The sequence below is a fragment of the Tasmannia lanceolata genome, unplaced genomic scaffold, assembly GCF_043159265.1.
Source record: "Tasmannia lanceolata isolate RefF3 unplaced genomic scaffold, GAP_Taslan_0.1 ptg000015l, whole genome shotgun sequence".
NCBI classification, from domain to species: Eukaryota; Viridiplantae; Streptophyta; class Magnoliopsida; order Canellales; family Winteraceae; genus Tasmannia; species Tasmannia lanceolata.
The window spans coordinates 47,004,008-47,029,687 of NW_027518692.1; the positions used below are offsets into that span (position 1 = coordinate 47,004,008).

Here is a 25,680-nt window from a genome sequence, read left to right on the forward strand (position 1 = left end):
TATGAATGCTTAGTGTAGCCCTAAGTTTAACTCAATCAAGTTTATTAGTTAATTAAATGGTTGGGGTTCCACGCGATGACGTGAAAGCAAAGATCCCAAATATGAAAGCAATGGACGTGGATGGCTTATATAAGGACTTGGCCACTTGGGCACCCTCACCTTAAGCTATAGCTGGTCCCAGGTCCTAACAAGTGGTATTAAATTGTCGGGACTCCAGGCGAAAGTGGATGGACGTGGAAGTCCTTATAAGGACTCGAGCACCTTTTCTCTTTAAGGATTTGGGTACCTTATCTTTTATGATCAAATCATATAGTAAAAGTGGTATTTTTTTTGGTAGGTAAGTTGGGAACGACCCTGTGACCTGAAGGTTAAGAACTTACACTCTGTTCACTTGCGTTCCCTGGAAAGCAAATCCCTGAAAAACAGCCTATTTTTTCCTTGACAAGACAGAATTCTGGTGTTCACTTGCTTTCCAGTGAAAATAGAATTACACATGTGGAATTTCTGCAATAAGTCAAAAAATGACATGGAAAAGCCCATTCCCCCTCCCCTTTAGGGATTTCATTTCCCCACAAAAAACACATGGATTTTGTTTCCCTGGGAAATTAGTGCAAAAAGAAGGGCAAGCAGTTTCCCTGAAAATCTTTTCCTGCGCAAGTGAACAGTCTAGAAATAGTCCAGGGAAACCTTTTCCTGCACAGATTCCCTGGATTTCTTTTCCTAATGCCAAGTCAGATTTCCAGGAAATATTTTCTTTTCCTTTCCCAGGAAAACAAGTGAACAGAACCTCAAGATATAAAGCCTCAACCGTTAACCTACAGGCCCAACCCCGGAAATGGGACCTTTTGGACTAATTACAAAGCATTGTGTAAGAAAGACTCCAACAATAAAAATTTGAAGTACATCAAAGACGAATAATTAATCCAACCCAAATCTCACTCCTTTATACCTCCTTCATACTTCAGAGTTCAGACTATGAAATAAGCTTCTTCAGGTATATTGACATAGACTTTCGAGGGATAGATAGCAGATAAAGCCAAAGTACTAGAAACCGTGGCGTTAGGGATTACAGAAGATTAGACAGACCACTTTGTTTTCATAGAGAAGACTGAAGACTGAAGACCGAAAATAGTAGGTTGTTTGGAACTACTGAACGTAAGTCATCCGAGGTGAGCTTCCATTGTCACTTTCTCCTGATACCCAACTCTCCTACGTCTTTCTTCTCTCGTTCATTTCTCAAGAGTGTGAAACCAATGTTTATTTACTCTTTCTCTGCCTTTCTGAGGTTGACCCTTATGACACGAAAGCTCATACTCGCAACTTCCTATGAGGATTCGATACTTTCCGCCCTTTTTTGTTTTTCTCTTTTCTTACATCTGCTGGACTAAAGGTTACGACTTACGTGTGTCATTATTTGTAGAATTTTTTTAAAATAAGGCTACCGATATTGGCACTACCCTGTTTTAATAATTGAACAAATTCAGTTTTTCTTTCCTTTTTAATTGGCTTATGAGACTTTTTGGGAACTGCAGTAACCTCTGACATCTGTTTATACAAAAAGACAAGCTGAGTTTGTGCAATTATTAAAATATTGTAGTGCCAACATCAGCAGCCTTGCTTCACAATCCTCTTTTTCGCTCTAGGCGTTTTAATATAGACTGCTCAATCATGTACAAACTGTGTGCCAAAAATCTTCTCCATAGAATGATCCTAACCCTCTGATCTGTTGAGGTTTAAAATTGACTTGATCACTGCCTATCTACCTCAATGCCTAATAAATGAATGGCTTGGATCACCCAAAAAATAGGGCAGAGAAATGGGCGAGAGTGCAAATATCACTTTATTTCTTCAAAATCGATCCACCAATGGCAGTTCCGTCTTTTCACAAAATAAATAATGTCACCTAAAAATCTCGCAATCCTCGCTTCTTCACAAGGCGTTATTTATGACGGAAGTCAGTACCGCTATTGACCACCACACTGCACCCTACAGTACAAGTCCACCGTTCCTGTCATTAATTCCGTCAACCTAATCCCCTCTCCTTAACGCCGTTAAGTACTTCCCTTCTCTGTGTTTTCCCTCCCTTGTCCTGATAAAAACCCTTTTTCTAAACAGGTAATGGGAGAGAAAACCCCATTTCCGAAATGGAACTCCTCTTAAAATCTTTCCTCCTTATCTCTCTCATCTCCCTCGCAGAATCTTCATGCAATACCAACGATCGAGATCTCATCTCGAAAGCCTTCAGCTCCGTCACCGGATTCGATCTCTCGCCGTTCAAAACCCTAGACGGTAAGTGTACGAATCCTTCTATAAAGGAGATAAAACTCCCTTCCCGAAATCTCACCGGAATCGTTTCATGGCTGTTTCTTAAAAACTTATCGGAATTACAGACCGTTGATTTATCCGATAATTCCCTTCAAGGATCTGTTCCTAATGGATTCTGGTCTATTCCGAGCCTCCACACCGTCAATCTCGCCAGGAATCGGATCGGCGGCAGTGTGACTCGTTCCGAGTCATCACCGATTCAAGTACTCAATCTCTCCAGCAACCGATTCACCAACTCGTTCCGTCTACAAGGTTTTTCTAACCTTAGGATTTTAGACCTGTCACATAACGATCTGAGATCGTTGCCGTACGGATTCAAAAACCTAACGAAGCTCGAGCATCTCGATTTGTCGGGATGTAATATTTCAGGGAATTCTAAACCTATTTCGAAACTTTTTTCCTTGAAATATCTAGACATTTCGGAAAATTCCATGAACGGTTCTTACCCGTCCGATTTTCCTCCGCTTAGGAATTTAAAATTCCTGAACATTTCCTTCAACAATTTCACCGGACTGGTTGGGTCCGAAAAGAACCAATTCGGAGATTCGGCCTTCATACAGTCCGGGATTTTCAATGCTTCCAACACACCTAAACCTAAAACCTCCATCCTACCTCCTCCTAAAAAACCAAAACCCGAAAAATATAGAAAAATAGAGAGAAGAAAAGACCACAAATCGAAAACCAAAACAGTGGTTTTGGTTTCTGTGTTTTCTGCCTTGTTAGTGGCAGGGATGGTAATTTTAGTTGTGTTTTTAGTCCGAAGAATGAAAGAGAGAGCGAGTAAACAGAAATGGGCGATTTCTAGGCCGATTCCTCCATTTACTACGCTCAAGTTGGAGAAAAACTCGGGGCCGTTCTCTTTCGAGACGGGAACCGGCACGTGGGTGGCGGATATCAAAGAGCCATCATCGGCTCCGGTGGTGATGTTCGAGAAGCCGTTGATGAATATTACGTTTACTGATCTGATTGCTGCCACGTGTCATTTTGGAAAGGAGTCTCAGCTTGCGGAGGGGAGTGGTGGACCTGTTTACCGGGCGATTTTGCCTGGGGAAATCCACGTGGCGATTAAAGTGGTGGAGAGGGCTAAAGATATGGAGACTGAAGAGGCAGTGGGAATGTTCGAAGAGCTCGCGAGACTGAAACACCCTAATCTTTTGCCTCTTTTGGGCTACTGTATTGCAGGTATGTGGGATTTCTTCGTGCTTTTTTTTGGTAGTGGGAGGAAGGGTATCTTGGTCAATTGATAGTTCTGGTTTATTAGTAGTTTAGCTGAGCTTTTAGTTAAGCGTTTTCTAAGTTAGGGATTTAATGAAGTTTCCATTTCTGAAAGTAAATGGTGAAGATGTTCACATGGGAGTGGCATATCAGACTAGATTTTATACGGTGTAAGCCCATATAGTCTAGTATTTTTTTTCTCAGAAAGTGCTGTACGGACACACTATAGAAGGATCCAAACTATCCATTTGATGGGACACAACGTTAAATAGGTAGTGCCCCAAAAATTATTTCCATGTGGTGATCGCAACCCTCCGATCTATAGAGTATAATATGCAGTTTCGCTTTAGATTGGAAGGATAGGATCATCCCATGTAGAAGATTTTTTGGGCACAACCTATTAACGTTGTGTCCCATCAAATGGACGGTTTGGATCATCCTCTGGTGTGGGTCGATATAGTAGTTTTTTTTTTAAATATTTGCACCATATAAAAACTCAATTTAAGACATAGAGATGTGTAAACGAGGGTAATTTCATAATGAAGAGTACGTATGATGAAAAAGTGGGATGATTCCCGTGGCAATTTAAAACCTTATAAATGGAAGGTTTTCTTGAATCATTAGATGCCGTGTAATGTAAATTTCCTTAAAGATATTAAATATCTTATACATTTGTATATCTTCATAGCTGCTAAGTATACCACCTTACGTTTTTAAGCTTTGACTCAATTCTGAGATCATAAATTTCTTATGCTTGATAGAGCCTCATATTTTCTAGAAAACCACCCCTATTCTATGAATGCACACTTTATTTCTTTATAAGGGAATGACATTATGAGAAGTGTTATTTGGGCCCACCTGCATGAAGTGGTTAGACATGGTCGATTGTACGAACTTGGGGGGCTTTTCACTACAATTTTATTCTAATCATATCTTATCCAAGGATAGAGGTTCAATAGCAAGTCTATCCAAGGATAAAATAAACCAATAAACCCCGGCTTACTATCCTCGTGGCCATGGTGATCACAAGTGATCTTACTAGAAATAAATGAAAATTTTTATGTATTCTTTGGTTATCATAGGCACTAATTATTATTATTTTTTGTAAACATGGGTTCAATTCAAAATCTTTGCAAAAATAGGTACAAACACCATGTAATGAACTACTGTAGAACCTGTGTTTTTATTTACTTATTTTCCCACGATGATGAGATGTCAGAAAAATGGCGGAAACATGTTCCCCACGCCTGTTATGGTAGATGAGAATGTTTTTCAATTTTTTTAGTATAGTCTTATTGTGTGGCATTTCAGAAAAATTAATCTGAAGCTTAGCCATACTAAACTTTCACCATTTGTTTCTGCTTTTTAGGGAAAGAAAAGCTTCTTTTATACGAGTTCATGGCAAATGGAGACTTGTACCGGTGGCTCCACGAGCTCCCCTCCGGCCAACCCAACGTAGAAGACTGGAGCATGGATACGTGGGAGCAGCAGAACGACCCTACCGGTAGGGCCCGCAGCTCCTCCGAAAAGAGGGGGTGGCCCACCCGCCACCGGATCGCCATTGGGATCGCACGTGGCCTCTCATTCCTCCATCACGCTGGCTCTAGACCAATCGTTCACGGCCACCTGGTCCCCACCAATGTCCTCCTCGCCGATGATTTCGAGCCTCGAATCGCCGATTTTGGTGTCCGAGTCGATGAAGGAATCGGCCGAACTGAGTTGGACGTATATTCTTTCGGCGTGATTTTGTTAGAGCTGTTAACGGGCAAGGAAGGATCCGAAGATATGGTGGCTTGGGTCCGAGCTTTGGTTAAAGAGAGTCACGGGATGAAGGCCCTCGACCCGAGACTCAGACTCAGTAATGACTCGTTGAGTGAGATGGTGGAGAGCCTCCGAGTCGGATACCTTTGTACTGCCGAGTCGCCGGTGAAACGGCCGACTATGCAACAGGTTGTTGGGTTGCTCAAAGACATACATCCGGCGACAGAATGATGTTCTTTTTTTTGCCCCTTTTGCCCTTCCATTTTTCTGTACAGAAGTGTAACTGAAAACCAAAAAGGGTTTTTTTTTTTGGTAAAGAATTCTTCTACTTTGCTTTATTTGCAAAAGCAGTCTTCTAGTTTGACAATTTGCAAATTGAGTCAGCAGAGTTGGGAGTGAATTTTGCAAATCAGGTCATGCAACGATTTGATAAGTTGGGTCCCACCAACTCAACTTATACTCATGCATCAGGTGGGGCCCACCAAAAATAATTTCCACCATTTTTTTTACACCCATGGGCCAAGAATGCTAATTTATATGGAAATGTTTTCCCCGCACCAATGTTTTAAAACTTATCATTGATTATCGTAGGTGTTTTATTCTTTTTATAAGGTAAATTTTGTCTCTCCTCACATATAGGGCATTTTGTCTTTTCATGGGTAAAAAAAATCTATTTTGATACCATGACCTTATTATTATTCACTCAAACCTAATGACTTGATTTGCAAATTCTCAAACTAGAAGCCGCTTATTGCAAATAAAGCTAAATAGAAAACTTCTTTTGTGAATACATGATGAAAGGCCTTATAGTCCATTACTTTTCAAAAAGTACCGTACGGCACACACCATAGGATGATCCAAACCGTCCATAAGATGGGACACAACCTAAATAGGTTGTGCCCCAAAAATCATTTTCATAGGTTGATCCTAAGCATCCAATCTATAGAGGGTTAGGATCAATCCTCTAATGTGCAGTCCCTCTATAGATCAGAGGGTTAGGATCAACTTATGGAAATTATTTTTGGGGCACAACCTATTAACACTTTGGCCCATCTAGTGGACGGTTTGGAACATCCTATCCAACCGAAAAAGAAAGATAAGGGTATTTCAGACATTTTGTACTAAAACTTGAAAAAGAGGCTGCTTCGCGCTCGGGGCAATCTTTTGTGTTGGAAATGTCAGGTGAAGTCGTGAAGATTCGAAAGAGAAAAGAAAAGAGGTGAAGATTCGAAAGAGAAAAGAAAAGAGAAAGCGACGAAAGGGTCACTCTTTTAGAGGAGCGAATCCCACATATTGCTTTGTCCTATCTGAGTCATCAATCTCCACTCTATTTGCTTTTTACATGCATGAATGATGCTTTTTATACTTACGGAGAAGATACTTCTCCTCGTCCTTTGTGAAGCTATTGTGAACTGGCACGTGTGCAAAATGACCGTCCATCATGCAGGACACCACGAGATGCATGATCTCACCCATCGATTGAAAAGCAATGTTTTTAAGAAATCTTGCTCATTGACAAGCGAGTCAGGTGATTTTGGAGTTGTCGAGTTGACTCATCGAGTTTTGGCAGTATGGTTTATAAGAAACTCGTTCCCTATTATTTTTTTGACAGAATCATGTTTTGCTAACTATGGTCATCTTTACATTCCAAGGATAGATTTGAATCTACCAATCAATTGCTTAAGCCATAAAAGATTTGACTGGTAGCTTTGAATTAAGGATTATACCGTCAATGATCCCTTGGACAAAAGCAGCCCCAAGAGACAAATGGTTTGGTCATCAAAGTGGTGCTTACTTTTTGTTCAAAAATCTTGCATGGAGCAAACATGCCCAGAGGCCATTTGTGTTAGGGTTATTAGGGTTTAAGCAGGATGCTTAAAGCATTACACCCAAGGTATCTAGTTTGGAATACCAAGTTTGTTGCCTCCAGCCCCTATATATAGAGATACACTAGGGTTAGATGAGGTTAATGGGCTCCAGCCCAAATGGGCCCACTACACCTGGTCCATTACCTATTGGGCTTATATTAGAACATACATGGGTTATATGATATACCCAACAATCTCCTCCTATGTTCTACATATAGCACAATCCAATAGATAGATAATGTGATGTCCAAACAAATTATTGAATCATCCATATCACCATATCAATAAAGATTTGTAATCCAACTGAAAACAAAAATACTTTAAAGAATAACCAAGAGTTTTAGAAATAATCTAAACTCAAACATAAGCAGTTTTATATGTAGGTGAACTATTTAATCAACGGAAAAGAAAATAATAGTTCCACTGTGCTATAAGGATTCACTCATCAAGTAAGTCATCCTCATCAAGATCCAAATTGAGGCAATCTCCTCCATTTTCGCCAATTCCTGTAAATTATCAAATATGAATTTCATTAAAAAATGAATTCAATCATTTGTGTATTTTACTAAAAGTATCTAGTTCTACCAGAAGAACTTAGTACAATTTCATAATGGCTGAAAAATAAATGTCAATATCAATAAGCATCAATGTCAAGTTTCAATCAAGAACCAGACCTAAACAGTTTCTTTACAAAGAACCATTCCATGTTTCCATTTGGAATGTTACAGGCATCATATCCAAATTGAGTTAAGCTGTATCATCAATTTTGGAATGAAACAACCTTTCCCAAGAAGGACATGTCATCAAATGTGGAATGACATAAAGATAACTGTAAACATCATTGAAACATATCAAGTGCTTATCTTGGCCAAGATAGGGAGATTCGAAAAATTCAAAATAATATGAATGTAGGTTAAGACACGTCTACACTGTCTTTAACCCCATCTCCCCCACAGTTTTGAATATTCGATCTTTGTTCAGTCCCTTCGTAAGAGCATCGGCCAAATTATCCTTCGATCTCACATCGACCAAAGTGATAATACCTTGTTCTAGAAGATAATTCAGCGTGGCATGTTTCAGCCTGACATGTCTCCTCTTACCATTAAAGAGTGAGTTTTTCACAATCGTAATTGTAGCTTGATTATCACAGAACAAACTTAAAGAGTTAATCTTTAAATGGGTCAATGGAATGTCCAGGATCAGATCTCTTATCCACTCTGCTTCATCTCCTGTAGAAGCTAAAGCATAAAGTTCCGATTCCATAGATGACAGAGCAATACAAGTCTGTCTCTTTGACTTCCATGCAACAGCGGCTCCACCCAGTGTAAAAACATAACCACTGGTAGATTTACTGTCTCCTAATTCTGATCCCCATGATGCATCAGAATACCCTTCCAGGATAGGAGGATGGCCAGTATAACATAGAGCATATCCTTGAGTACCTTTAAGGTATCTCATCAGCCTCATAAGGGCATCCCAGTGCTCATGGCCAGGATTACTAGTGAAACGACTCAGCATGCCAACTGTAAAGGCTATGTCTGGTCTAGTGCAACTCATAGCATACATGAGACTACCAATCTGTTTAGAATAATCTAACTGATTCACACTGTCTCCTCCATTAGAGATCAGCTTCTTGGTATAATCAAATGGTGTCTCAATCGGTTTGCACTCACTGTATCCCCATGTAGAAAGTAGTTTTTCAATATAATGGGCTTGGCTAAGAGTAATCCCTTGCCTTTCAAAACTTACTTTCATACCAAGAATGGTGTCAACCACACCAAGATCTTTCATGTCGAATTCTTGGGCCAAAGTGGTTTTCACGTCACTCACTACAGAGAGATCGGAACCAAGAATCAACATATCGTCTACATACAAACAAATAATCGCAACCTTATTCGACACAGAACGATAGTAAAGGCATTTATCTGAGTAACTGGTCTGAAAACCAAAGCTCTTTACTACCTTGTCAAATTTTTGATGCCACAATTTAGGTGCTTGTTTAAGACCGTACAAAGATTTGTGTAACTTACAAACTTTGTTCTCGAAACCTTCCATGACAAACCCTTCAGGTTGGTTCATGTAGATTTCCTCTGTGAGGTCTCCATTAAGGAAGGCCGTTTTTACATCCATTTGATGCACAACGTACTTCTCAATAGAAGCCAAAGCAAGAAGAATTCTTATCGTTGCCAAATGACAGACCGGTGAGTAAACATCAAAGTAGTCTATCCCACTGACTTGAGTATAGCCCTTAGCTACTAAACGTGCTTTATACCGAGCTATGGATCCGTCAGGATTAAGTTTCTTCTTCAAAATCCACTTACAGCCTACAGTCTTAGCCCCTTTTGACAAATCGACTAGCTGCCAAGTTTGATTTTGTAGCAGAGAGCTCATTTCATCATCAATGGCTTCTGCCCACAACAAAGAGTCCCTAGATCTCATCGCTTCCTTATAGGTTGATGGATCATTCTCTACATGGTAGGTCACAAAGTCTTCACCAAAGTTCTTGGGTACTCTATCTCTTGTAGAAACTCTTAAAGGTTCTGATGTAGAAATCAGTGTAGGACAGGTGTCAGAAGTATTCTGTTCAAACTCTACATGCGATTCTGTAACCATTTCAGTATCGCCAGGTAGGTTCAAACCATGATCTCTGAGAAATTTATTCTCAAAGAATACTGCATCTCTAGATTCTATAACCAAATTGGTAGATAGATCCAAAAACCGATCAGCAGCACTATCTTCTGCACCACCTAGATAAACACAAGTGTTGGTTCTAGGTCCTACCTTAGGTCTCCGAGGGTCTTGTATCCTCACATAAGCAATACAGCCCCAAGTCTTAAGAGTGTCATATCTACAAGGATGTTTATGCCATAACTCATAAGGAGTAGAGGGCAACTTAGAGTGTGGTACTCTATTCAGGATGTGATTTGCAGTTAAAGCTGCTTCTCCCCAATAGCTAGTAGGCATGCCAGCTGTCAATAACATAGAGTTTAACATTTCAGTTAACGTCCGGTTCTTACGTTCAGCTATGCCATTAGATTGAGGTGAGTAAGGAGCAGTAGTTTCAAGTATTATGCCCTGAGAGGCGCAGAATTCCTTGAACTCTGTCAAAGTGTATTCTCCTCCTCTATCACTCCTAAATCGCTTAATTTTCAAGTTCAATTGATTTTCAACACGATTCTTGAAAATTTTAAATTTATCAAAAGCTTCATCTTTCGATTTTAGGAGATAAATATGACAATATCTAGAAAAATCGTCTATAAATGTGATTAAATACTTCCGACCACCTCGAGTAGTGAAACTTTTAAAGTCACAGAGGTCAGAATGTATTAACTCAAGAAGTTGTGTGCTCCTAGAAACCGAACGAAAAGGTTTTCTAGTGATCTTGGTTTGTGCACACACTTTACACCTGTCAAATCTAATCGATGTATCTAAAGGTATATTATAAGTTTTAGCAAGTGTGACCATCTTCCTATAGTTCACATGTCCCAATCTAGTGTGTAACAACTTAGGATCAATCAATGTGGAACTAACCTGACTAACGGTTTCATTTGCTAAACTCAGTCTATACATACCATCGATTAAGAAAGCACAGCCAAAATAATAAGAGTTAACAGTTAAAGTTACTCTACCACCCAAAAAAGATGAACGCATGCCAGCATTGTCTAAAAGACTAATAGAAATTAAATTCTTTTGAATAGCAGGAACTACTTTAACATTTTTTAAAGTGAGTATTTTACCTGAAGAAAGGACCAGGTTCGCAGTTCCAGTGTGAGTCACCTGTGCCTCAGCTCCACTAGCCACTGTAACGGTCTCTTTCACGCCAACAGCATCCGTAAGAAGTTTCTTTGAGTTGCAAACATGGCAGGTGGCTCCTGTATCTAACCACCAGTCTGAAGAAGTACTGGCCTTACCATTGCCTAACATGGCAATAAAACTCTTAGGCGCAGCACTGCCCACCATCATATGGGCTTCCTTTTGTGGTGTGTCAGATTTAGCCTTCTTAGGTTGTTTACATTCTGCAGCAAAATGACCCCATTTCCCACAGTTGTGGCACTTGCCCTTCTTTTTCTGAAAGATAGTCTTTTTGGCCTCCAACTTGGGATGTTCACTTTTAGGTGACTTGGATTTCCGAGGAAATTTCTTGGGATATGTTACCGCGTTAGCAGCAGACTGTTGCTGTCTAACCATCTCCAAGTTATTCCTAGCTCGATTCTCATCTTCGATTCGAATGAATCGTTTGAGATCATCCAGTCCTACTTGCACCTTTTTCCGATACATCTCGGTTTTGAAAGAATGCCATGCAGATGGTAATTTATATATAATTGCACCCACAAGAAACGAATCACAGACAGCTATTTTTTCATTATTCAACTTAGATCTCAAATTCTCTAGATCAGTAACTTGAGGAGTGATTTCCTTGTCTTCTTGAAACTTGAAATCCATAAATTTGTCCACCAGATGGGTTTTGGACAATTCCTCCTCCTTCTTGAATTGAGCATCTAAGTTGTCCCATATTGCTTTAGCAGTGTTAAATTTACTATAGGTTTCTGCAAGACGATCTGAAAGACAATTCAATAGGTAGTCTTTGCAGAAATCCTCATCCCTAAGCCATTGAGATTCATCAACATCTTCATCCGTCTCAGCAAAGGTACTCAAAACAGTGTAAAAACAGTTCATGTATTTTAGACTGAATTGAGTCTTTCGCTTCCATGAGGTAAACTCAGATCCACCAAAGGAGTGAAGTTTGACCATCTCAAAAGGCATAGAGATCTTTTCCATCGTATATTTTAGAGGAAATAAAAATTGGAAAGAGTGCACCTGGATGGGAGATGCAGAACCAAATCCAAGAAAGCAGAGAACTAAATCCAAGTTGAGCTCCAAGAACCAAATCAAAGCCGAGTCCAAGAGCCGATTCAAACCGACGGCAAGATTAGCCAATGGACCCGAAACGATTACCAAAGTAATCAGCCCCAAATGAGGGTTACGCTCCAAACTACCACCAAAGTAATCTATCAAAGGGCTTTTCTCCAAGTGGGTTTCTTCGATGGGATTTAGCCACAAAATTTGATTCGGCAACGGACGTTTTCAAAAAATTGGAATCGGCAATCACGCCCAAAAATTGCACCGACCAATACTCTGTCACTATCAGAAAATAGGAACAAAGGGGGGTTTTGCCCAAACAGAAGTTTCTTCCCAAAAGAAGTCTCGGCAAACTGGGTTTATACCAAGGTCTTCTTTAATTAACAAGAGAGGGTAGGGGCGGTGAGTTTGCTTGAGAGCAAAGAGACAAAACTTTATAAGGAGGGAGAGAGAGGATAACACCCTGCTGTGAGAACCACCCAACCCAAAAACAGCAACTTCGATCTCGTATTTGGAGAAGAGGGCAAAACGATCACAAAAAACTCCAATCGAATATTGATATTGGGAGAGGGCTGCTGTATATCCAAGAGGAAAAAAGGAGAGGGCTTATGTTCCACAGGGGTTCAATCCAAGAAAACCACCTCAACGAACGATTCTATGAGAAACCCAATTAAAACCCACTTTTAAGAAACAACGATTATGTGGGAGAATAAACCCACTTCAAAATCGGATGAGGAAGAGGGCTGCTTGTAATCACGCCCAAACAATATCGGTTCCAAGAGTAGCCTTCTCTGCAGAACTTCAGCCCCGAATTCGGTTGAGGAAGAAGAAGATGGTCGGCGAGACTTCCATTCTCTTCTTGATTCCAACGAAAGGTATTGTCCCACGTCCAAATAGAAATTTTGAAGGAGGGTATAAACCCACGTCAAAGAATTCCCAAGCAGGAACGTTACCCAACAGCACCCAACTCCCAAATACACCCACCGTTTGATTTTTGTTGTGTGTAAAACCCACGATGCAAATCTGTTTCTGTGGATGATTAAACCCACAACAAAAAAAAACGAATTCTGTTGAGGATAACAGAGGGAGGAAAGAGAGGGTTCCTCGATGTATCCAACACGAGCAGAGAGGAACAAACTCCGTGAGAGACGTATCTGTTGTGTATACGTGTTTGGGAATACGAGAGAGAAGGAGTCAATCGACCTCTTCTTTGTCTAGAGTATACCACCCAATCAAGAACACAGTTCCCACGCCCAAAACGATTTTCAGGAAAGAGAGAGACGGCTAGGGTTTTTTTATGTAATGCTTTAAGATTGTTAGGGTTATTAGGGTTTAAGCAGGATGCTTAAAGCATTACACCCAAGGTATCTAGTTTGGAATACCAAGTTTGTTGCCTCCAGCCCCTATATATAGAGATACACTAGGGTTAGATGAGGTTAATGGGCTCCAGCCCAAATGGGCCCACTACACCTGGTCCATTACCTATTGGGCTTATATTAGAACATACATGGGTTATATGATATACCCAACAATTTGATCAAGATTATGGTGATGTGATTTGTAACCGAAACCAAATTTTCCTCCTATGATTTTCTCTATCTCCAGTGCAGGGTGATGTGGTGTGTGACCAAATCCAAAGTTTGTTTTGGGTGAACAAAACCACCATTTGACCAAGATCCTGTTTTAGGAAAATGCACCCACTTTTCATCACAGGGAAATGAACATTTCCACCCCTTCTGTTAGCTATTTCCAAGAAAAAGAAAAAAAACCAAGGGGATGGAAATGCTAGAACGGGTGGGAATATCATTTCCCTTCATACTATGATAAAAAGCAATTTCAAATTGTGGTGTTTTCATTTTGGGCTTCGACTTCAAGCTTTTGTATAAACTTCAATCACAACCTGTTTTTCCTTCCTTTATAATCATATGCATTTCTGGACAGAAAGAAAAGCAATCTCAACAAAGAAGATAGTTGCTTTTCTTTCTTTCCAGAAAAGCAATCTCAACAAAGAAGATAACCATTCAAAAAAAAAAAAAAAAAACAAAGAATTGAACAATGATCGTCTCATTCAAGATGGAATTAGGATCATTCGTAGCAAGTATGCGTGTTACATATTTTGAGCTTACCAATTGTATGCTATGGTTTTAGGCGCTTAATTCCATAAAAGTGAATAGTTTGCTTTTTATGTTTACATTAAGCATGTTTGCCTAAAGGAAATATTTAACTACTCCTTCTTGTGGACAACACAAAACTACATTATTTGTTTTCTGTGAGGAGATTGAAAAGGACAAAAAGAAGCAGACTAATACTTTTGGAAAAATATTTCAGGGCTTGTAAAACACAAACAGCACCAGTAGTTCACAAAAAACAGAAGCAAGGGGCACACCTTAGTACCTTGCTACATATCCATAAAACAAGCAGGCTAATATTTTTGGGAATATGAATATTTTTTAAAAAAAAAAAAAAAAAAAAAAAAACCTTTTGGGATAAATACTCCAGTGTTCAGCACTAGAAACTTACCAAGAACAGAAGCAGGGGCACACCTTACTCAAAATATAAAAAATCTTAGGGGCCTCATTAGATGCCACCAAAAATGGTTCTTGTTTTACTTGCAAATGGGGCACTAGGGCATAGTTGGAAGTCATTAACTATATCATTTCAAAAACTGTTATAAACATTATTTGCAATGATCATATTTAAATTCAAGATCACTTGCATACAAGATTATATGCATAATATTATCAGAGGTATTCAAAGAGGCCCTAAGTTCAGGAGAAATTATGTGGTGACCATGCACACTATGATGATCTATACCGCTCACTCATTGGTCCTCTCCATAGATGGACTTTGCCTCAAAAATCTTCTCCATAAGATGATCCTAACACTCTGATTTATTTGGTGTAAAATGGACGGTTCAAAAATTAAAAATGATGTACATAAACCTCCACAAATCAAAGGGTTAGGATCCTCCTATAGAGAAGAAAATTAGGGCAAAGCCCATCTACAGCAGGGACCAACAAATGAAGGCTTTAGATCATCCATTCTCAAATTTCACAGGCCAAAACATGAACATACAAAAGACTTATACAGAACAAACAAAGCATGCTCATATTTTTGAGAATATATTCCAACATTCTTTTTTCTCTCTTTTCACCGAAATGTCAAAAACAAATGAAAGGGGCACAACTTGCTCAAAAAACATTAAAACCTTAAATTTCAAACAGGCCAAAACATAAATATACAAAAGCGAAGTTATACACTGTCACTCGACTGACCTGATGCATGACGGCATTGTGGCCGAAAATTTCAGCCACAGGATGAGCCATCCCGCCTGTGGCTGGCAAATGGACGGCTACAAGAAGATGTGGACAGTGATCTACATTCAACCAGAAAAGGGTTCCATTAGAATGGTAAGACCTTTGAGTGCTCTTGGTGGGCCCCAATATATAACTGCCAGGATAAAAAAAACATTAACTTTCAGAGACTGGCATTGCCGCCATGTACAAGACACGCTATCGAACCTTACACATGCATTCCGGGCACCTTGGTTGCCTATATATGCTTCGACCCACACGCCTCACTCTCGCTCTTTGCCCTTCTTCAATCATTTTTCTCACTCTCTCTTTAAACTCATTCCATTCTATATTGCCATTCTCTGACAAAATCCTTGCAAACCTCTTCTTGTTGGGTCGTAGCGTTGGGGCACGTCCGCTGCCATAGTAAGTCCGGTATCCAGTCACGAGAGATGACAGCTGGCTTCCTGAATCAGTCATAGCAAACACATCGGCGGTGGCACAGGCTATGAAATCCAGTGCTGCCAACTGCATCCATAGCAATTCTTATTAAAATAGTGAATAACATAATCCAAAAAGCATAAATAGATATTACAGAAAACAGAAACAGACAAGAATGGCTCGCTCACAATACATTCTGAAAACAACCCAATACACTCCAAAGACTCAAAACAACATGAAATAATTTGAAAAGAAAAAATTGTTGAAGAGAATGATGGTAGAAAGAAAAAATTGTGAGAAAAGGGGTTCTCTACTTACTGTTGCAATTTATGCTCATTCTCCACAAACTTCGCATCCAAATGGTAGATCTTGAAGAAAGAAATCACCCAGAAGTTACTGATTTCGATTGCTATGAACGATTATAGAGTCATCATAATAATAGTGGTTCTTCAAAACCTAGCCTCCAAAACCCCAAATGCTTTATTTTCTTATACTAAAAAACCCTTATACAAGCCCCTCACCCAGATTAATTTAAGCTTCAGATGTGGTTTGGGTTGAAAAAAAAAACGATTTAAAACTCACAGTTCCACCTCCATACATCCCACATGGATGCCTCTGAGGTGTATGCCTTATCCTTTACAGTCACACACCTCAAAGAGAATACAATACTTAGTCTGGGCTAGCAAGAAATATTTAATAGATATGGAAATGACTACATTACAGCTGAAATTACCTGAGAAGAGAAATTCTTGAAAGGTGCAAGTTCACCCGGCGTGAGTAGATCTTCCTTTGTGACCAAGTTCGGGTAAAGGCTAGTAAACGGTTGCATCCTAGACTCTCCCCCATATACATGCGATCCGGCAAGATAGATATAAGTTCCTCGCTTATAACCAAGGGCCGAAAGCATAAGAGCGGCTTCTTCAGGTGTCAATGGGCATTTGCCTAATTTCCTTAAATCAGCAGGCGAAACAAACCTGCAACCATTTTCAACACGGGCAAAGAAAATTGTACTAAAGAGTAATAACCAAATCCGTTATTAAAGAGGAGCAGTACTTGAAACCCAAGAAACCAAGATAAATGGCAACGCACAAACATACTTGGTGTTTTTCAAGCGCGCAACAAGAGTAGGAAAGTGAATTTCCCTGTAGGCTTCCAATTCCATCCTCTCATTTTCTCCTCCACCAAAATCACATAAAGAGTATGCCACCATATCCATTTCAAACCTCATGTGTAAAGCGAGATATTTGGATGGGCCTCTTGAAGGATCGTTCAGTTTCATGGGAACGGTGGGCATAAATTTTCCTAACAATTTCTTGTCCAACAAACCCTTCGTTCCATCATATTTTCGGATTCTTTGAACCAATAAAGAACCAACTTGTTGAATTTTGGCCAAAAACTTCAAAGCATGGAAGTTACATTTGCATCTTAATCTCTGCAAAATAGTTTAAGAACATTCAAATGAAAAAAAAAATCTCCATATGACCTTTTTTTTTTGACAAATTTATGACCTTCATTTTTATAAACTACAAATAAGCTTACTGCACAATGCACATAAATTTGAGACACAAAAGCATTGAAAACATTGTGCTTACTTGTTGATAAACCAAGTACAAGCAATCCACGTCATGGTAAGAAGCACATGCAATGTATATATATAATGATCTCAAATGACTAAACTATCCTTCAAGAATGGTAACACCACAATCCAAAAGATATATCACTCGCTAGTGATATTAATAAGCTCTCTTTAATAATATTCATTAGTTCTGGTGGTTTAGGTTTTTTCTCAGTTTCCAATGGATTACAGTTGCGAAAACATAAGGAATCACAATTCCATGCCTTTGCAGATAATACTGGCATTCCTATATGGGATGTAACTTCAAAACTGGGTGTTTTTCAAGCAGTTATAAGCTAACCCATGTAATATTTTAGACTGATAAAGAAAAGAAGGATGCAACAGTTAGCAGAGGCAAAGTGTCCTGATCAAGTGCAATTTCATATTTCAAGATGTTTATATGTAAAAATCACATCTAAACTATCATATACAAGAAAAAGCATACCGGAATGTCCGGACAAGACAGTAATACCAGACATTGAAAAGAAAATAATAACCAAAAGATTCAATATCCAGGTAGTTTTATTTTCAACCATGCAATAATACACACATGATGCATGAAATTTTTTCTTGGGAGTGATTTAACATTGCTAGAGGGCAATCTTAATATGTGCAATGGTTAGCAAAACTCATGACATAAAAATTTGTAATAAAGGAAAAATAAATACAGAATCCATAGTAGCAAAGTTCATCATTCATAATTAAACCTCTATGAAAATTGCTACAACCTGCAACTTAAATGGTAGAGGATCAAAGCCAAGTCTATTGCCGAATCCAAGGAAATGAACAACTCTATTCTGTAGCAGGATTGGGAGTACTGCTTCCACAAAATAATTGGGTTTTGATTCCTTCATAATATCCATATCAGTGATCTGGGCAAAAAGGAAAGAAGATTATGGTTGCTTATAATGTGTGCCTATTTTACAATAAAGTAATGTTTTGGCTAAGAGAAGAACTCACTAGACTACCAATCGCTTCAATGTCTAGTGATTGAAGATGAGAAGGCAGCTCTTTTACAATATCCACATCATCCTTCAAAAGATTCATGAAATACTCTACTTGATAAATATCGCCAAACTGGCTGCACTCCCATCAAATTAAACATAGTATAAGCTTGCTATTAACGGGCGGTAATACAACAATGACAGCATTTTGTGCTAAGGTAACCACACATCATTCCTCGCAGAAACTAAATACAATTTCTCCACAAAGTGGTTCAACAAAACACAAATTCCTAAAATATAGGGGGAGATAGCCATTGGCATTCCAGATTAACTGATGCATTAGAAAGGGTTGCATATTGTTCCATGACTTTTATAATGATATTATGCATGATATTGAAAAATGATATTATGCATTTATTGCATTGTTATTAGAAAGCTAATGATAATAATATTCAAAAAAAAAAAAAAAAAAAATAGAAAGCTTGTGATGTGTGTAGTGTGTAGTCCTAAAGAAAACAGAAAAGTTTTTTTTTTTTTGGAAGTATGACAGGGAATGGTTGAATATAGCTCCATGTCATCAAATAATACTTAGTTTGAAGCAGAGGCAATGTCAACAAACAAGTAGATATTTCAAGAATATTTGAAAATGTCAATGCATTATCTCTCAGAATTTTCAAATGATGGTCATTTGCATCAGATATAGTTTTTGAAAACCGAAGACAATGATTTCAAACAGGAATTATAATGTAACAGAGCATTAATATCTCTGCCATCATTCGTGCAATTGGCATTTCTCATGAGAAAATTAGTAAAACACAAGACGATCAGGAGACCAGCATAAGAAAATCCCCAGGAAGATCTCAAGCCTTTCCAGAAAAGCATAGACTTTAGATGACAAACAGGGCAAACATTTCTATATTGTGATAGTTGTAATATTTTTTTCAACAGCCTACAAAAATGACCAGCTATGCCCATCAAGCTAAAATGAACCGCAACCCTGTAAACTGATGCAAAGTTGACAGGTGCAACGTGTCTTCATGTGGTTCTAGGGGATGGTGTAAACTAGAGATAAAAATACACAACGGAGCCATATGAAAAATACAAAGGAAAAAATACTTGTAAGGTTATAATAAATAGATACTAGAGCAAACTCATACTTTAAGAAAGACCTACTGATTGTATTCTGGTCTTTTAAATTGATGAATGTCTATTATGCTAGGATTCAACCACAAGTATTGATACTCTATCTTGAATAAGGCATTATTGGCAAAAAAATACACAGAGGACCAATCTACTTTTAAATACTACAGAAATATGATTGCAAACCTGGAATCCTTCCAAACACTGCTGTAAAGAAACTTGGGAAGAACCAGAGTTGCATTAAGTAGAGAAGCAACAGCAACAGCATTGCAGATCTGCAGTCATCAACAATAATCCTCGCCGTTAATTTTTAGTTTTGACGAGAAAAATAATCTGATAGTTGGTGCCAAAATACAGCCCAAGCATTCCCTTCTATATCAGAATAACAAACACGCGCATAATATGTTGCAAGCAAGTGATCATCTTAAGAAACACACAATAAATGATATGATTAAATCACATGATTTATTTCTGAAAATTAATTTGCATTATTCCTTAAACCGCTGCTTGATAGAAATTTAGATTGTGATACTTAAATACCACATATTCAACATTTTCAATACTTTTCTAAGTTCAAAGGAGTCTCAGCCGTTTAGAGACTTACAGCAACTCTTTGTTGGTTCAAACCGCCATTTGCACTCACCAATATAAAGCCAGTGCTTTTGGTGGTTTTACCTGTTCCAGCATAGACCAATTACAGTATAAACTCAGACATAATTGGAACTTCCCCCAAAAAAGCATTTATTAGCCAACTTACTCAGACCAAAAATATTTTCTTCTCTCAACCAAATATTAACTGATTTTATGAAAAAATTACTCCATTATAGAGCACCATCCAAAAAAGTAACGAAAAATATTACCTTGATGCCCTTGATTCTGTCTATCAGCACAAGGTTTCCATGCAGATGCCTGTTTATATGGCTCCTCCCATAGTGTTGATGGATCCTGCCTAAACTGATTCTATTGCATAAATAAGCATCAGAGGTCACCAAAGAAATGGCATGCATTTATATAGATTTTAGATGTATAGATACATACATATATTCATGGAGGACAAAGTTAGGTTTAAAGTAAAACAAACCTCTGCAAGAGCCGCAGAAGCCAAACTTAGAAGACGTCCATACATCACTCTTGGTGTCTTTTCGTCTTTAACATGTCCAATCCTCTCGTCCTTGAGTAATACATAAAAAATACATTTATTTTAGTTAAGTTACAGTTTATATCATGACAATGCCTATTGTTTAGAATCGTTACCATCACTTTTGTCAGACTGACTGAATGTTAAAAAGAGGCAATTCAAACTATTAAGTTGAACAAGCAGAACAGGTGTAAAACAGCATTTCTGCAAAAAGGTTAGGAAGATATACCACTTGGACCTAAAAAACACACACACACACACCATTCAAATATATATATCCTTCGGGTACTCATTATATTGCCGGCCCTAGAACGCAAAAAAGGTGGGGGAAAAGCAAGTCAAACCTCTGATCGATCTGGACACATAAATCATTCTCAGCGTCGAGAGAGATTTGATCTTCCATAAGTAACTCAATGACTAGTTTCTAAGAAGGGCGAAGAAGAAAATGAAATATGAACAACCGTGTGTATATACTTAGTTTGAAAAATAAATTGTCGCTTTAAAAAATACCAAATAGTTAAAATAAGTTCATAATTTAGTTTTGAAGAATACATTGTAGTTTAAAAACTCAAAACTTGACTTGGACTCAAGGAGAGATAGATTCCAAGTCAATTAAACATGATATAAAACTCAATCAAGTTGTTCAATGTTTCAGAATGGTAAACTCATTTGAACTGTAGGAACTCAGTGTTGAGTTGGTCAAGTTTAAGACTGGACTTTCAGGAGAACTCTGTCAAGTCATACAAACTCACTTAAGATGAATAAAATATCAATTAAGTGGAATTTCTTTTTATTTTACAAAAACCTGAGTTACAAGATCAAGATGTTCTCACATCCAGTTAACTCCGCCTAAATTTCATTCGAGACATGTTAACCCACTGGGGATTTTCAGTACTCAATTAAATTTCTAAATTCTGAGTGTGAGCTTGTTATTGAAACTTACATTGTCAACTCTGTCTATGTTCGAAACAACCAAAAATAAGCAAAGAACAAAAATGCTATAGGTGAAGCTGGAAAGGACCAGGGTATTCGAATCCAATGCTGAGAATGAGAAGAAGTTCTAATGTGGGAGCAAGAGTGAATAAAGGAATTTGGAGTGAGAGTGACACCTTGGCTAGAAGATTTCTGCCACCAAGGTTGCTACATGCTAAGACATTGATAAACAAACTCATAAACATGTTAGCATGTCAAGGCTCTCTTTGAAACCAACACATGACATGTTGCATTCTGTAGTCTCTCAAAAAATAGAACTGCATAGAATACAAAAATATAAAAGAACAATTAATGAAGAAGAATTATGAAACTAATGATCAGCACCGGAAATAAAGAAACAAAAATAGTGAGTACAATACTGGACAATGAATGCAAAGTTAGGAATGAGAGAGAAATTGTGGAAGCTCGAATGGCAATGGTGTATCCTATAAGTATCTTCAAGCAAGTTAATAAATAAGAACTGAATTTCCTAGGAACGAAGCTGGTAACAGTTTATAAAGACATGGTCATTTGTAAAATCGACTAGCCCACATTTTTTGAGTCATAACGAAGAGTGAGATACAAATTGGTTCGGATTGTAGAAAGAAACGTGAAATTGTACCTGTGAACCATTTGATTTTCTCTGGGCTGATCCATTTTGATGATTCATGTAATGAACTATAGAAAGCATTAGGGAGTCCAGCAGGAAAAAAGAACCCATCAACGCAAACATAAAAACAGCCGATCTCACATGCTTGCGCAGAAACATCTGTCTTCTCCCATTGGATATACCCTTATATGCATTGAAATGGGAATTATCCATGCATCTACTCTGGGAATTTTTCATCACAAAGGACGACTTAACATTCATAGACCCATCCAAGAAAAGTGACCGACGTGGACTTCTCAGAGAGCCTTGCTTCCCCATTAAAAGGCTAGTCACACAGTTCCCCAACTTACTAAGGATATTGCCTCTGCCAGAGAGCCTCTGCAGCAAACTCACAAAAATACATTCTACTAACCCAATTTTCCAAAAACTCTCCTTAGTCCTTACTCTCGTTCTTTAAGCCAAACACTCATACCTCAGAATCAAGAACAGTCCGAATTGAACAAACCCCACATTCGTAAAACAAAAAAAAACAAAAAAAAAACCCAAACAGCCTAACCAAAAAGAAAGAATTACAATTCTCAAGAAAAAACCAAAAATCTCCACTCTTATTCCTACAACCGGTTTTCTCAATCCCCCACTTCTGTTAAAAGAAGGCACAACACAAAAGCCTAAAAGATGCTATTAGGTTTAAATTCCTCATCAAAACTACTTTTCTCCTTAATTCACAAACCATCCTACCTTCCAACGCTCTAATTATACTAACAAACATCTGTTGGCAGAGTTTTATTAACATGAGAAAAAACTTCTAGCACTTGAAATTGAACAGAAATCAAGCCATATGATCCAGCTTCCAGAGTAAGCAATACCCTAACTCAAAAACCATGTCGAAAAAGAAGGCACAAAACCCTAAAAGATGCTATTAGGTTCTAAATTCCTCAATAAAACTACTTTTTTCTCCTTAATTCACAAACCAACCTACCTTCCAAAGCTCTAGTTATACACTTGTACTAACACAACTCACAAACCCTAACAGCCTAAAAGATGCTATTAGGTTCTAAATTCCTGATCGAAACTACCTTTCTAGGGTTTGCTTAGTTCTCCTTAATTCACAAACCATCATACTAACATGAGTTTTATTAACATGATACAGAATTTCTACAACTTTAAATCGAACAAAAATCATACCATACGATCCAGCTTAAAAAGCAAGCAATATCCAAACCTCTAGTTGGCGTGAATCCATGGATTTCCATACCTAAAAAATGCCTAATTTTTTAATGGCATGTGAATTTTCAGGTGTGGTAAGCCACGGATTCACGACATTTAGCAATGGATTCAAAGAGAAGCTAAGCTGATGTTGTACAGTGGAGTAAAATACAAGGCGGATTTGAAAGAAAGAAAAAAAAAAAACTGACCTTTCAAAGCAGAGAGGCAAATAATCACGTCTCAACAACTATCGCTCCTCCCACCAAACGAATTCGATTTTTATAATCTTTCTGTTTTTCCATTCATGATAGAAACCCCGAATTCGATTTTTATAATCTTCCTGTATTTCCATTCATGATAGAAACCGTTAAGGTGAAGGAGGAAAAACAAAACCCTAGAATCCGCCATGGTAGACTCTGAGCGCGAATTGGAGAAATGAAAGGAGAGCAAACGATATTATACTCTCTCGTCTCTTATTATTAATTAACTGTCAAGGTGTGAATTGGGTGTCTACAAAAGGGTTAATACTTAATAAGTTAATATTACAGCAAATGCTCTCAGAAGCTCATTAAAAAGAAAAGACAAGCTGAGTTTGTGCAATTATTAAAAGATCGTAGTGACATTATTAGTAGCCAAAATTAGGTGCATGTAAACAAAAACAAGGACTATGTTCTAATGCACACATGGCATATGTGCTTGATAGCTATAGTCTAATGTCAATGGGAATGCAAAAATGGATGGACGGTTTAGATCAACCTAGTAAAAATACATGTGTGATGCATTTAAATTATCCATTTAAAATTGTACATACCACATCATAGGTTAGGTTGATCTAAACCGTCCATGTTATGGAACACAACATCAATGGGTTGTGCCCGTAAAGTCATTTCAATAGGCTGATCCTAGCCCTCTAATCTATAGAGGTTTTCATGATTGTTATTCTTCATAAGGTGCTAGAATCCGTCAATATTTTTACAGGTGTCCTACATTACATTCGTAATATCAACATTTTTGTAATTTGACCCGCACATAGTGAAGAAGGAAAATTAGTTTTTTCATCATCGTTAGGGGTACAACTTGGGTGTTTGATCCACACGTCAGATATCTAACATCTCTCTAAGAAGCTCATTAAAAAAAAAACAAGCTGAGTTTGTGCAATTATTAAACGATGGTATTGCATTATTAGTAGCCAAAATTAGGTGCATGTCAACAAAAAAAAAGGACTATGTTCTAATGGACACATGGCATTGTGCTTGCTTAGCTATCACAAGGTGACCAAGTGGGCCCAGGTCTAATGTCAATGGGAATGCAAAAATCAACGGCTTAAAAACATCTTTAAGATAAGATGTCTTTTCATATTCATGCTTAATCCAAAGGTCTAGAATCATACGATGACCGGCAGGATAAGGGCAAAATGTTCATCGACCAGATTGGCCTATACACAGAATTGGGCATGCCTTATGATAAAATGCTCGTCTTAAAAGATATTTCGGTCGTTGTGGAACTAATGTTTCGTAGAAAAAAAAATGCTAGGGTTTAACAGGATAAAAATTTTCTTATAACATGGGAAATCTTATAATAAAAGATATTTCCATTGAAACTAAGTTTCAAGGAAAAAAAATTTCAATAAAATGTTGCCCTATAGATCCAAACATCTGCAGAAGGAATTTTAATCAAGGGCCATGATCCAATGTTTTTCTTTTTCTCTTGTCGAATGATATGAGCCTCATTGGATTTGAACCGAAAACCATTCCGCGGCTTACTTTTGCATGAATAGAACAGATTTTGCCTTATTCACAGAATTCATCTAAGGTGGCGGTTCTCTCCTCCGAAAGTGACCCATGCAATGGCTCTCCATGAATTTTCCTAGCAAATCCCATGCATCATAGTATGATTCATGTTGACAATGATCGGATGTGGGCCCAACATAGCCCATCTCTTATAAAGAAATATTAGGGGCTGTTTGGATACATGGATGTTAGAATCCAGGCTTTAGTTTGAAACCGGTGTAAAATTCTGGATTTTACAATCCATCATCATGGTTCTTAAGTAAGAAGTCATTATTTAGAAATCTCTCTCCCATCTTGAAATTTCTAAAACCTGGAAACACGGGAATATCTCCTACTCTCTCTAGCTTGACGAAAAGAAGGGCAAAAAATTAGAAAACGACAGACGGTCTCCTTCTCTCGTCCCCCATTGAAGAAATCCAAGATTTTAAAATATTGATATCCAAACAGCCCCAAGCTCAACGTCACTCATAATAGGGTCAACTTTGATTAACGTTATTATTAA

At 38.1% G+C, this 25,680-nt stretch overlaps 2 protein-coding genes across 8 annotated transcripts; one reads left to right on the forward strand and one right to left on the reverse strand.

The window, feature by feature from the left end:
- Window positions 1–1,956: 1,956 nt before the first annotated feature.
- MEE62 (Leucine-rich repeat protein kinase family protein) lies at window positions 1,957–5,639 on the forward strand. The gene is made up of 2 exons (XM_077396114.1): window positions 1,957–3,507; window positions 4,910–5,639. The coding sequence occupies exons 1-2, from the start codon at window positions 2,145–2,147 to the stop codon at window positions 5,530–5,532; spliced, it is 1,986 nt and encodes a 661-aa protein (XP_077252229.1). The 5' UTR covers window positions 1,957–2,144; the 3' UTR covers window positions 5,533–5,639.
- Window positions 5,640–15,111: 9,472 nt separating this feature from the next.
- LOC143891600 (O-fucosyltransferase family protein) lies at window positions 15,112–23,853 on the reverse strand. Of its 7 annotated transcripts, none has more exons than XM_077396121.1 (11): window positions 23,598–23,853; window positions 20,544–20,633; window positions 20,323–20,416; window positions 20,067–20,137; window positions 19,649–19,737; window positions 18,339–18,459; window positions 18,107–18,250; window positions 16,861–17,195; window positions 16,497–16,737; window positions 15,556–15,850; window positions 15,112–15,405 (listed from the first exon to the last, which is right to left on the reverse strand). In XM_077396121.1, the coding sequence occupies exons 2-11, from the start codon at window positions 20,586–20,588 to the stop codon at window positions 15,239–15,241; spliced, it is 1,602 nt and encodes a 533-aa protein (XP_077252236.1). In that variant the 5' UTR covers window positions 20,589–20,633; window positions 23,598–23,853; the 3' UTR covers window positions 15,112–15,238. The 7 variants fall into 7 exon arrangements, with proteins under 7 accessions (XP_077252236.1, XP_077252235.1, XP_077252232.1 ...); XM_077396120.1 differs by having other exon boundaries at window positions 20,323–20,422; XM_077396117.1 differs by lacking the exon at window positions 23,598–23,853 and adding an exon at window positions 22,195–23,343.
- Between the last annotated feature and the right edge of the window lie 1,827 nt (window positions 23,854–25,680).

Excerpts from the sequence above, each read along its gene's own strand:
- LOC143891600 (XM_077396115.1), bottom strand. The coding sequence starts at position 22,500 with ATGGGGAAGCAAGGCTCTCTGAGAAGTCCACGTCGGTCACTTTTCTTG. Across the intron at positions 20,423-20,543 it reads CTTCTGCGGCTCTTGCAGAG|AATCAGTTTAGGCAGGATCC; the intron begins GTTTGTTTTACT and ends TTTATGCAATAG. Across the intron at positions 19,738-20,066 it reads TGAACCAACAAAGAGTTGCT|ATCTGCAATGCTGTTGCTGT; the intron begins GTAAGTCTCTAA and ends TGATGACTGCAG.
- MEE62 (XM_077396114.1), top strand. The coding sequence starts at position 2,145 with ATGGAACTCCTCTTAAAATCTTTCCTCCTTATCTCTCTCATCTCCCTC. Across the intron at positions 3,508-4,909 it reads TTTGGGCTACTGTATTGCAG|GGAAAGAAAAGCTTCTTTTA; the intron begins GTATGTGGGATT and ends TCTGCTTTTTAG.